At 44.7% G+C, this 14353-nt stretch overlaps 1 protein-coding gene across 1 annotated transcript in view; it reads left to right on the forward strand.

The window, feature by feature from the left end:
- Nucleotides 1-14353, forward strand: part of LOC123748478 (uncharacterized) — a 243736-nt gene that overhangs the window by 214404 nt on the left and 14979 nt on the right. The window contains exon 4 of the mRNA XM_069306160.1: nucleotides 4372-4507. Within this exon, the coding sequence (XP_069162261.1) occupies nucleotides 4372-4507 (136 nt within the window). The remainder of the gene's footprint in view (nucleotides 1-4371; nucleotides 4508-14353) is intronic.

The raw sequence follows: 14353 nt of genomic DNA on the forward strand, positions 1-14353 counted from the left end.
TAGAGGGCTAAAGAGAAAGAGACAGAAAATAGGGGATAAGTCAGACGAGCGGAGGGTAAGGTAATTTTGAAGAGAAAGCCCTAAGCGCAAAGCACTTGAAAGGAGTATGAGGATGAGGATCTGGAAATCAGATAGAGGGGAAGGAATTGAACCCAAACACTTAGGCCACCGGGAATCGAACACCGACCTGCAAGAAACGAGGCCTCGCTCTGCCGACCAGTCTAAGTTGTTCACACAAGAAGGAGACAGAAAGAAACGGACAAAGTCAGAAGAGAGGGGCTAGCCAGAAGGAGAGGGGCTAGACAGAAGGAGAGGGGCTAGACAGAAGGAGAGGGGCTAGACAGAAGGAGAGGGGCTAGACAGAAGGAGAGGGGCTAGACAGAAGGAGAGGGGCTAGACAGAAGGAGAGGGGCTAGACAGAAGGAGAGGGACAGGTCAAGACAGGGGCTAGACAGGAGAGGGGGGATAGAGAAAGTGACACAAAAGACAGAGAACTGAAGGAAGACGTACAAAAAGTAAGAAGCCTAACAGTGGCAGCCCAGACAAAATGGCAGGAGGGGAGGGAGCAGTAAGAGTAATAGAAGGAGAAGTAGGAGGGAAAGCAGGAGGAGGAGAAGCAGAGAAGCAAAGGGGAAAGCAGGACAAACAAAGAACCAGGGGGATGGGGAGCATGAAGAAAAGTAACTGAAGAAGCAGCAGGGAAAAAGCAGGAGACCTAGGATAAGAAACAGCAAGAGAAGCAGGAGATAAGCAAGATAATTAAGAAGAGAAGCAGCAGGAGAAGCACAATAGGGACACAGAACCAATTACATCTAAAACTAACAACAAGCGAAGGAGATATAAGAAAAGAAACAGCAACACCAATTTTAAGACCTACATATAGAGCAGGACTCCTCCTCCTCCGTGCCCACACAGCCAGGAGGGCGGACGTTGCTGACGCAACCCGGCCTCCCTCAGAAAATATGACAAGGGTGTGAAAGAGACGATGTACATTTTTTAGTAAATAGGAGGGGGAGGTACAGAGAGAGAGAGGGAGAGAGAGAGAGAGAGAGAGAGAGAGAGAGAGAGAGAGAGAGAGAGAGAGAGAGAGAGAGAGAGAGAGAGAGAGAGAGAGAGAGAGAGAGAGAGAGAGAGAGGAACGATGTAGAAATGTGGAATATTGTGTGAGTTATGGTAGGAATCGGGTTGTCCGCCTTGCTGACACGATATATATGTGTGTGTGTGTGTGTGTGTGTGTGTGTGTGTGTGTGTGTGTGTGTGTGTGTGTGTGTGTGTGTGTGTGTGTGTGTGTGGGTGTGTGTGTGTGTGTGTATGTGTGTGTGTGTGTGTGTGTGTGTGTGTGTATGTGTGTGTGTGTGTGTGTGTGTGTGTGTGTGTGTGTGTGGGTGTGTGTGTGTGTGTGTGTATGTGTGTGTGTGTGTGTGTGGGTGTGTATGTGTGTGTGTGTGGCTGGTAGCAATACTTGCTGTCCTCTTTTATAGGGTTAACGAGTGTTAATGAGGTTCTTTACCTGTATTTCAATATACGTGATATGTATTGATCAATACTTCGATGTATTCTTATATTCACGCTCGTATGTACATGTTATTCTTTCTTTTCTTTATATAGGGAGATGTTTTTGCCAGTTTTCAAGCATCGGTGTTTATTTTACTCTTCACTGTGTTAGAGGAGGTGTGTGTGTGTCTCTGGCGCTGATAGAGCAGCTGAGAGAGATGATGTGCGGAAGGTCTCAGGCACATCCCCTCTGACTGTTATCTTCGCTAACACTCCCTTGCCCCTTCAACACCCGTCCCCCTTCAACACCCGCCCCTTCAACACCCGCCCCCTTCAACACCCGCCCCCTTCAACACCCGCCCCTTCAACACCCGCCCCTTCAACACCCGCCCCTTCAACACCCGCCCCCTTCAACACCCGCCCCTTCAACACCCGCCCCCTTCAACACCCGCCCCCTTCAACACCCGACCCTTCAACACCCGCCCCCTTCAACACCCGCCCCCTTCAACACCCGCCCCCTTCAACACCCGACCCTTCAACACCCGCCCCTTCAACACCCGCCCCCTTCAACACCCGCCCCCTTCAACACCCGCCCCTTCAACACCCGCCCCTTCAACACCCGCCCCTTCAACACCCGCCCCCTTCAACACCCGCCCCTTCAACACCCGCCCCCTTCAACACCCGCCCCCTTCAACACCCGTCCCCCTTCAACACCCGCCCCTTCAACACCCGTCCCTTCAACACCCGACCCTTCAATACGCGGCCAAAACATTTTTTTTCTCATTCTCATATCAAGATATATTGCCAGAACAAAGGTGGACTTTCTCCTCAAATAATTAGTCACGCTCCTGCCAGAAGTACTAGACCAACAGAGTTATAGTGAATATGTAGGCCTGCGGGCCGCTCCAAGCAACAGCCTGTTGGATCAAGTTATAACAAGTCAATCCTGGCCGTAGACCGAGCATGGGGAAGTAAAACAACCAGAACTCACAACAGGTAATATGCAGAGCAACACCCGCCAACTCAATATATGTCAGCTTCAACAACCGTCCCCGAAACACCCGTCCTTCAACACCCGCTGCCTCAAAATCCCGCCAGAGGGACACCGTTAAACACATGTGTCTAGATAGACGATGTATCATGTACTCACACGAAATGTATCATGTGTTCTCACCCTTGGGATACAAGCGTACAAAACTAAACCAAATATTTACCATGTTCTAACTGATAAAACTTGACTGAATGGGGCCACCCTATCCTATACATGTCATATAGGATAGGGAGGTTCGGTTAATACGCACGTCGATTGTTTGTAGGTAACCTGAACAGGTTGTACACGTGTACACTGTGAGTGCTGCGGTGACCTGAAGATGATCTAACTCCCCCCCCCCCCCACCCAGGGTGTGATAACAATCTATCGTGTCTTGTGAAGTGGGTGAACTGTATTGTTGTAGCTCTTGTGTGAAGCAGGGCTCTAGTGTGGCCTCGTCTCCGGTACAGAGAGGACGAGAGATAGAGCTTGTGGGGGGGGGGATGGGGACGAGGAGAGTGGTAGTAGAGCTGGACAGTTTAGAAATAAGAGATGATTGCTCACCTAAAGAGAGGAGAAAGAAGAGAAGGAGAAAAAAAGAAAGGGAAGGATGATAAGGAGAAAGAAGAGAATGAAAATAAATTCATTGAGAAAAGCTTCAGAAGAGATGCATGGACGAATCCATGCGAGGAGGAGAGAGAGAGAGGGAGGAGACCTTAGCTGACCGTGAATAAAAACAACGAAGCATGACTGTAGAGACGAAAAGAGAGAAAAAGAATAGAGGGCGAATTTTTCCAACAAAGAGAACAGAGAACTGAGAGGAAAATCTTCGAGACAGTGATTGATATCGAAATACGACCATTTTCCATCGCAACGAATCCAGTGTGCAAATCTTTAACGATGTTCAGAGACTGACAGCTAAACTTGCGCTCGACTGATCACTGCGAGAGCAGCGAGGAGCACCCTGACAACCTCATCCTCGAGTGATAACAAAACATTTGGGCGGGAGGGAAAGAAAGAAGAAAGAAGTGTGCGCGGGCATACATCAGCAACAAGTCCACTTAAGTACGCACATTAGTATCTTGTAGCGTAAAGCGAGCCTCATTTGTCTTCTTCGTAAGAAGCACCGGGGGCACAGGACCTCCCCCCACAAAGAAACAATATTCATGGGGACGCTCAACCATGCATCTTTCCTGTCTTATATCAGAGGACAGTGATAAATTCAGAGGGATCTCGTAGCTGCACCACCGTCGAGTCCTTGCCCTGTTTTTGTCGCCTCCAGAGGTGAAGCTGTCAGTTAGGAAGCCTCCTTATCAGCGTGAGCAGCAGAGTGTGCATCCTTCACCACTTATTTTTAATCTGATGTCTTAAATATATTATGTATATGTCCGTGAACTTTCTAGCCTTGCTAGACTTACCTATATGAATTTGCTGGGATTGTAACACAGCTCTCAGATTCACGTCTCTGATCAATCGATCATTAATTGATCTTCCAATGTCTTGAACTTTGTCATATCTTCCGAAGGTGTGAATGGAGTTGGTCTCCACTTCTTACTCCTCAGTTCATTGCATTTGTTTACAATTGCTTCACTGGAGGAATGTTTTATTGAGTCCATCCTACTCGATCATCTGTATTGCAAATTGCCACCTGCAGCTTTCAATCCTCATCCCACCATCAAATAGACTTTCCTGGTTCACACTATATCTCTGGAATATTGTGCACGCTGTTAGCATGTCTCATCAGATTCTGTTTTCCAATAAAATATGGTTGAATTGCCTTAACTTTCTTATACCCCCGCCCCCTCACCACCACTAGTGACGGAGTTAATGCTTGCCTCCACCCACAGGTGGACCACTCCGGGAAGAACGTGGTGGTGCTCAGAAACATCTCCCACGACTCCGCCGGCCGGTACAAATGCGAGGTTCTGGCCGAGCGGCCCAGCTTCGAGAAGGACGCGGTCATCAAGCACATGGAGGTCATAGGTAAGTCCCATCAGTGAGTTGTCTAGCCTGAGGACGTGATCCCCTCGTCCCAGAAGAAGGAGTGGTACGTAAAGAGGTTATAAATTCTTACTCATCTTTGCAGTGCAACAGCTTGTGATCTGCCATTAGTATTGCATTTGGTGTCAGACTCCGGTGTTAATAAGAGTAGTCTAGAGGATTGGATAATAAGATCGTATCAACACCATTGTACGGTGATTGTTAAGAGGAAGTAATACTGGTGTGTGTGTGTGTACTCAAATAGTTGTACTCACCTAGTTGTGTTTGCGGGGGTTGAGCTCTGGCTCTTTGGTCCCGCCTCTCAACCGTCAATCAACAGGTGTACAGATTCCTGAGCCTATCGGGCTCTATCATATCTACATTTGAAACTGTGTATGGAGTCAGCCTCCACCACATCACTTCCTAATGCATTCCATTTGTGTGTGTGCGTGTGTGTGTGTGTGTGAGCGTGTGTGTGTTTGAGTGTGTGTGCCATCGATTACGAATCCGTTATTCGTAATGGCGCACACACAGTAATGATCCCTCAGATCACAGCCAGGCTACTCCTAGCTACCACACGGATCTTTAATATACATTTCATCTCCTTCGCTGCCACAACACACACACCTATATATCATAAAAGCCACTTTGATCCAATAGCCGCCACCGCGAATACTCTCTCTCTCTCTCCCTCTCTCTCTCTCTCTCTCTCTCTCTCTCTCTCTCTCTCTCTCTCTCTCTCTCTCTCTCTCTCTCTCTCTCTCTCTCTCTCTCTCTCTCTCTCTCCCTCTCTCTCTCTCTCTCTCTCTCTCTCTCTCTCTCTCTCTCTCTCTCTCTCTCTCTCTCTCTCTCACACACATACAAGTGGGGCCTGGACCAACAGCCACACACACACACACACACACAAGCGAGCGCACCCACCAGAACAAAGACACTTCACTCATACAGATGTAATGATGCCATTATTACATGCCTCCCCACAACGTTTGGCAGTTATCACAAGATGTATTGACGCGCAGCGCGGGTAAGAGTTCCCTGTATTGCAACACGCCCATCTCACACACACACACACACACACACACACACACACACACACACACACACACACACACACACACACACACAATTTCTCTCAATGTTTGCGGACGATGCTAAAATTATGAGAAGGATTAAAACAGAAGAGGACTGTTTGAGGCTTCAAGAAGACCTAGACAAGCTGAAGGAATGGTCGAACAAATGGTTGTTAGAGTTTAACCCAACCAAATGTAATGTAATGAAGATAGGTGTAGGGAGCAGGAGGCCAGATACAAGGTATCATCTGGGAGAGGAAATTCTTCAGGAGTCAGAGAAGGAAAAAGACTTGGGGGTTGATATCACGCCAGACCTGTCTCCTGCAGCACATATCAAGCGGATAACATCAGCGGCATATGCCAGGCTGGCCAACATACGAACGGCATTCAGAAACTTGTGTAAAGAATCATTCAGAACTTTGTATACCACATATGTCAGGCCAATCCTGGAGTATGCAGCCCCAGCATGGAGTCCATATCTAGTTAAGGATATGACTAAACTGGAAAAGGTTCAAAGGTTTGCCACCAGACTAGTACCCGAGCTGAGAGGTATGAGCTACGAGGAGAGACTACGGGAATTAAACCTCACTTCGCTGGAAGACAGAAGAGTTAGGGGGGACATGATCACCACATTCAAGATTCTGAAGGGGATTGATAGGGTAGATAAAGACAGTCTATTTAACACAAGGGGAACACGCACAAGGGGACACAGGTGGAAACTGAGTGCCCAAATGAGCCACAGAGATATTAGAAAGAACTTTTTTAGTGTCAGAGTGGTTGACAAATGGAATGCATTAGGAAGTGATGTGGTGGAGGCTGACTCCATACACAGTTTCAAGTGTAGATATGACAGAGCCCGATAGGCTCAGGAATCTGTACACCTGTTGATTGACGGTTGAGAGGCGGGACCAAAGAGCCAGAGCTCAACCCCCGCAAACACAACTAGGTGAGTACACACACACACACACACACACACACACACACACACACACACACACACACACACACACACACACACACACACACAACCGGAATTCATTTACGGCTTCATGAAATTGTATATATCTAAGCGCCTCACACATGATCGGAAACCTGTAAAACACACACACACACATACACACACACACACACACACACACACACACACACACACACACACACACACACACACACTCACACACACACACACACACACACACGGGGGGGGGAGGGGCTAGTGGCTGAGTGGACAGCGCTCGTGGGTCGTAGTCCTAAGGATCCGGGTTTGATTCCCGGCCGAGGCAGAAATAAATGAGCCGAGTTTCGTTCGCCCTGATGCACCTGTTCACCTTGCAGTAAATTGGTACCTGGAAGTTAGACAGCTGCTACAGGCTGCTTCCGGGGGATGTGTGTGTGTGTACGTGAGTTAGAGAAATATATGTAGTAGACATAGTAGAGGAAAATAGATTGGTGAGAAAGGCGGGGTCCAGGAGCTAATAAATCGATTCTGCAGGCATAAATATTAAATAAAAATAGTAAATACACACACACACACACACACACACACACACACACACACACACACACACACACACACACACACACACACACACACACACACACACACACACATACACACACACACACACACACTCAAGACCAAAGAGCCAGAACTCAACTCCCGCAAGCACAACTAGCTGAGTACAAGTATTTCTTAACAACTGAGGTAGATCAAGCCCCTACCTGTGATAAGGGAGTCAGGCATATATTGAAGGATTAGTAGATGAGATAGTGGGCCATCTTGAAGATAAAGAAGCAATCGGAAGGAAGCGCTAAGTCAGCATGACTACATAGCAATTAAAAATAGGATGCCTGTAGCACCAGGTAATATATCACTTTTAATATATTATAATATGGTGGAGGTGGGGTCCCTCGATTGTTTCAAGCGCGGGTTGAACATGTATATGAGTGGGATTGGGTGGTTATAAATAGGAGCTGCCTCGTATGGGTCAATAGGCCTTCTGCAGTTACCTTTGTTCTTTTGTTCTTAAGTTCTTTGAGAATGGTCCAGGACGGACCGTAACGTCGTCGTCCCTTCACCTTCTAGTGTGTGGTCTGGTCAACATACTTCAGCCACGTTTTTGTGATTCATCGCCTGCATCTCTACAGACTTACTCTCCCGGCCTGAAACGCTGTATATACCACATTGTTTAACTGCGTTAAGGATAAATTTCCTCAGCGTAAGAACCGCAATAAATTGAACGGGCTAAATGAAGAGATAGTTTGAGACAAATTCAATAAAGAGCAGCAGAAATAAAAAAAAGAAAGAGGAAAGCTCAACTCTCCCCCCCTCCCTCCCTCCTTCCCGCAAGCACAAACTAAGTGAGTTCCTATACACAAGTAAATGCCGATGACAAATAAACTTTAAAGCAAAAGAGAATACTAACTAAAAAAATATGTGTTTTTCTAACAGGAACAATGCAACATGCAGGTAAAAACACGCTTACTCCTCTGCATAATTAAAAACTTTTACATTTCGAATAATGGACAACAGGGCTCAGTACACTTTACATAAATTGTGCAGGAACATACATTAAAAAAAGCTGGGTTGAAATTCTGGAGATTTACGAATTCCGCTTTAGTTTAATTCTATACTAAACAGAAACACACAAACACGCATACACATTGCTCTGAAATAATAAGCAAATACACGTATAAAAATCACTTTTTCAAGAAGCATTGACGATTTGCTATTTTTATGGAAATTGGGAGCCACACGATTTTGGGAATAATTGTAGGAAAATGGAATAAGATGGAATAAGATGACGGGTAAATTGTATTTTGATTTCTCAAGTGTGATATGCAGAGTAGACTTAGGCTCTAAGGTTAAGAGTACTGCCGTTGGTTGGGAAGGAACAGGGAAAATGATAGATCAAAATTGACACATCCGTAAGAGCCAGTTGGATGTATTGTAAAGTAAGTTTAGGTTTACTAGGAAAAAATTAATATATCTTTCCTGATCTTGAATGCATTTTGTGTTGTATAAATCACTTAGAGTATTGCTTTAGATGAATATGACTATGAATATGAAAAGGAGAGATTGTTGCTTTAGATGAATATGACCTGTCTTAGAGCTTTTATTTTATAAGTGGGTTTATGTTCGTGTTGGCTGACTTTAAGTGTGCTTGTAAGGTTGTACACTAGCTCCTGAGACCCCTCTTCCAAGTTGTAGGTCACCTGGTTGGATGACTTAAGATCCTCGTGTTTCTTATCTCATCATCTTTTACAATTATTGAAATAGTTCGTGCTATCTCACTCTGATCTATGCCCTATGCCTCAGGATGACTATCATTGTACTAAGAAGCTGTTTTGTAATATCCTTGTGGATCATTATTCTTCTGGTTTCCATCCATGTTCCTATTTTCTATCGTTCACATATTAAAAATGACTTTCTTGCTTTGCGTCTTCTCGCGAGGATCTTATATGTAGTTATCATATCTCCTCTAATCCATTTCTCCTTGAGCGTGGTGAAGTCCAATTCCCTCACTCCTGACTCATATGTTAGTTCTCTCAGCTCCAGTGCCAGCTTCATTGTATACATCTGGACACTTTCTGATTTGATTTTGTGGTTAATTTTATTTCTAAAAACAAAACTGATGTTCTATATACATTCTCATGTGCTAATGATGGTATCCTGTTTACATCTGCCTCCGTTGTGAGACAGATTTGTATGAACTCTCAGGTCATTCTTATTCTCTGATTTGGGGAGCCATCTCTCCTTCCATTCATATTGCTCAATTTGTCTACTCCCCCACCGATTTTCATTACTTCCCATTTGTATAGATTGATGTCAAGTAGCCATCTCTCTGAGACCAGTCTTGATGCGCTAGCCCAGACTCTCCTAAATCTTCTTATCAATTCTTCTCGTCAAACGTTTGCGTTTAGGCTCAAACGCGAACGTTTATAAGTTTTCACAGTCAGGCTGTTGATATATAATAAGAATGAAATAAATTCTCTCACTGCCCAGCGCTTGTTACTTCCCACCCCGTTATGACGCTCTGATTCCTTTGACATATACTATCTTACTCATTATTGCTCTATTTGTCACATCTTAATATGAGTCTCTTGAGTGCATCACTCTGAGGCCACTTTTGAAATCCACGACTCTGTGTGTGTGTGTGTGTGTGTGTGTGTGTGTGTGTGTGTGTGTGTGTGTGTGTGTGTGTGTGTGTGTGTGTGTAGATGCCTAAGTGATTAGATAATATATAACGACCTAACAATGCAGTAGTCCAAAGCACTAATCTCACTAAAAAGACAATGCTGTTAGTGCTTCAAGTGAGGTTTATGCTACCCTCTCTCCGACTGGTCGTAAAAACCTAACTGGCTCACAAAAACCCGGTCAAACGAGAAAGTTAAACCTTCTATCTCACTTGATTTTTGGGTAATAGCCTTAGAACATTAAAATTTATATCAGAGGGAAGAATATGACCTTGTTCAAGTGTTGGATATGACCTTTCATTTGTGTGTAATATGAGGAATAACCAATCGATGAGAAAGGGAACAATGGTTTGTTGATAATGTGCATAATTAAGGTAAAGACAAAGATGCCAGGGATAAGTTTATTTGATAAGGCACCCGGTGATGCCCCGGGATGACCCCAAAATGCTGTGCCATTTAAGTTTTGGGAGCCTCCAGAGAGCAAATCTGCCACCAGATGCTGTGAACAGTTGAAAATTTCTCGACAAAAACAAACAAAATTAGAATTTATGATGGTCGAATTAGGTGCCGACCCTCACATAAAGGTGGGCAATGGGGCTAATAATTCCGATCTGCCTATGACAGTTCCCTACCAACCATCAGTCATCATGCAAAGTTGAGTGAGGCTCAACTTCTGGCGTCCAACTTTGGAAAGACATACATAGTAACAAATAAATCTAGTCATATAGATATAGCGTATTCTAACATATGAATATTATCGTTTATATATCATAAACTACTTCTCTCTCTCTCTCTCTCTCTCTCTCTCTCTCTCTCTCTCTCTCTCTCTCTCTCTCTCTCTCTCTCTCTCTCTCTCTGTCACTGGTGGGAACACATGTATCAAGCAGAGACGAGATAAATGACAATAACCACAACGACACTTGTTAATTTCACCACCACCACCACCACCAACCACCACCACCAGCCACCACCACCAGCCACCATACCCCGTGTCCGCCGTCCACCAGCCTCGCACTACACAGACACGGTCTGAGAACCACAGTGACACGGGGTACACCCAACACGGACTATAGGGCCCCAGGGAATACAGGAACATGAGCCCGGGGGGAGGCCACAGAGTCAGGAGCCAGGGACCACAGTTGGGGAAAATTTTCCACTAACATTATAGCATAACATGTCTTAGTAATGGTCTATGAAAGCACATGGGCCAGGCATGGCTATGTATATAACAAGCCAAGTTCTCTCGAGTCAAAGAGTGTCAAGTCAGCATATTACGACCATTTTGTGATCTACACATCCCGGGAAGGCTTCCATAAATGAATCCATATCAGGATATGTAATTACATCCATCAGCTATAAGCATATCATGGTAATACTCCAAAATAAATGCATATACTTTATAAAGAATTGTTTAGCCAAATTCATTTGGTTAACGTTTGTATAAATGGATCATTAAAAAGAGGAGGGCAACCTATGCCCACCTTGGGGTGGATTGCAGTCAGTGTCCAGACGCTGTCCGACAGTGTAAACATTGCTCCTTCCACCATAAGGATATCATGGTAGATTGATATCCACCGATGATATCGATTGATATCATGGATATCAAGATCGTCGTCGCCCCTAAATCAACAACTACAACATACTCCAGGAAGTTCAAGCTGCTTAATTGCTGCCATTTAACAACCGTGAACGTGAATGGTGATGTCAACTACACATACAATGCGCAAAACAAGCAAGACACTCTGTTTAAGTGTTATAAGTGTGTCTTGCCACAGTAAGGAGTTAGAGGACAGCAATGCCACAGCAGCATCGCCTTCCCTCCCTCACACAGTGAGGACCCAGGACAGTGATGCCACAGCTGTGCCCCTTTCCTCCCTCACACACACACATAGTAAACAATACTCTGCCACAAAGATAACTCCACTGCGGGCTTACCATAGCCCGTGCTACTTGGAACTTTGTTCTAGGTAACGAATCTCTAACAACAACATCAACATCTGCCACAACAGCATGACACTAAAGTGTTTTAAGGGTGTCTTAATATAAACTGTGAGTGGAGTGTGAATAATGCCTAAAGCCAGAAGCCAACGGTGTCCACTAGCTCCACCTTAACATAATAGTGAACAACATTACAAGCATATAATGTTTTAGCCCTACAAGAGGGCTAAAATCTTAGTACCATAAGATAAGAACTCCGTACCTTCATCTTACTAAAATAAAGGCAGTTGGTGGAGTTGTAACAATAGTATTTGGATCCAATTCTTTGTGCCACTAACCCCCATTAATATTGCAAGTGCATTTACAACCATGAGCTTACGAGCTCACCTCAGGAAATAAATTACTTGCTGCTAAAATAAATTATACTAACTAGGTTAATCAATATCCAACTAATATTGATATATTGCAATTGCTTAAAAATAAATTAATGTATACATTTGCAATAGATAAAATCATATTATTAAATAATCTTGCCATTGTTTATAATAATTCATATGTGGCAAGATACCAGATTAAAAGGATGGGCTAAAATAATTTGTAACAGTATCAGTGCTGCTGCATTATACATATTACTTTTTACCATGTGGTAAGTGGAAATTTTTCCATTTCAACAGGTTAATGCAGCCCAATTTTTGTTGGATCACTCTGAAAACTGAGCCAATTAGGGAACACAGAATAGATACAGTCCACTACCCCCCAAGAAGAAAACAACAGTTTACCAGTGGCTAGTTATAGTTCCCTATGTTAGGGAGTCAGAAGTTAAACAAAAACCCCACAACAGAGACCACAATCAGGTACCACAGGGAGAAGGGCCACGCCAGAGATCATGGGAGGAAACTTGGGTCTGCAGACACAACCCGTGACAGGAGCGCCATTACTGCAACGTGTGGGCCACAGGAGGGAAGGTGGGGGGTATATAGGGATTAAGGGAAGGGGTTATGTGAGAAATGGAGACGTGGGGAAAGGAGATAGAGGTGAGAGGGAGGTGCAAAAGTTGAGAGGAGAGAGGAGGCAAGGTGTATAGAAAGGGAATTGAGGGATGAGAGATGAAAGAGGAGGCACAACATGGCGTTAAGGTGATGAAGGAGGAATTAGGTGCAACACAGGAATAAGAGAGAGAGAGAGAGAGAGAGAGAGAGAGAGAGAGAGAGAGAGAGAGAGAGAGAGAGAGAGAGAGAGAGAGAGAGAGAGAGAGAGAGAGAGAGAGACAGAGAGAGAGAGAGAGAGAGAGAAAGAGAGAGAGAGAGAGAGAGAGAGAGAGAGAGAGAGAGAGAGAGAGAGAGAGAGAGAGAGAGAGAGAGAGAGAGAGAGAGAGAGAGAGAGAGAGAGAGAGGTGGGAGGCCAAGGGAGGATGAGATGTGTCTCGTTGTAAGCGGTGATGAGAGAGGAGATGGAAGGGGGGAGGGGGAAGGGGAAGGGGGTGAATGTGCCTCTCAGTGTCCAAACTTTGCTGGGACATTTGGTGGGCCGGGCTCCTGCCGCCGCAGCCATTTGTTGCCCACGGCTTTCATATCCTCAACTATTTTCTCTTTAAGTCTCCCACGTCCACGGTGATTTACTCTCCTCCAAGGACCCGATATATATATATATATATATATATATATATATATATATATATATATATATATATATATATATATATATATGCGAACAAGCCTGAATGGTCCCCAGGACAATATGCAACTGAAAACTCACACCCCAGAAGTGACTCGAACCCATACTCCCAGAAGCAACGCAACTGGTATGTACAAGACGCCTTAATCCACTTGACCATCACGACCGGACATAATGAGGTGATAGCCGAGGCTATTTGAACCACCCCACCGCCGGCACTCGGATAGTTATCTTGGGCATAGCATTTTACCAAATCACCTCATTCTTTGGGGCACACGTGAGGAACACAAATGCGAACAAGCCTGAACGGTCCCCAGGACAATATGCAACTGAAAGGCGTCTTGTACATACCAGTTGCGTTGCTTCTGGGAGTATGGGTTCGAGTCACTTCTGGGGTGTGAGTTTTCAGTTGCATATTGTCCTGGGGACCATTCAGGCTTGTTCGCATTTGTGTTCCTCACGTGTGCCCCAAAGAATGAGGTGATTTGGTAAAATGCTATGCCCAAGATAACTATCCGAGTGCCGGCGGTGGGGTGGTTCAAATAGCCTCGGCTATCACCTCATTATGTCCGGTCGTGATGGTCAAGTGGATTAAGGCGTCTTGTACATACCAGTTGCGTTGCTTCTGGGAGTATGGGTTCGAGTCACTTCTGGGGTGTGAGTTTTCAGTTATATATATATATATATATATATATATATATATATATATATATATATATATATATATATATATATATATATATATCCTGCTTCTCGGTGTATATATATTGGAATTATATTTCTGGTTGGCCAGTAAGCAATTGTGGTGGCCTTAATAACCCTCCTCTTTCGGACCTCACCACAATCTCCTATACCACTACCTGCACCACCGCCTCTTCATCTAAGCTTTTTCTTTTCTCATTCACCACCACTACTGCTACCAGTAACAGCCCAATAAATCTCTATCATAATTATTACTCTTCCACTTTTA

Source organism: Procambarus clarkii, chromosome 57 (genome assembly GCF_040958095.1).
Source record: "Procambarus clarkii isolate CNS0578487 chromosome 57, FALCON_Pclarkii_2.0, whole genome shotgun sequence".
Lineage (NCBI taxonomy): Eukaryota > Metazoa > Arthropoda > Malacostraca > Decapoda > Cambaridae > Procambarus > Procambarus clarkii.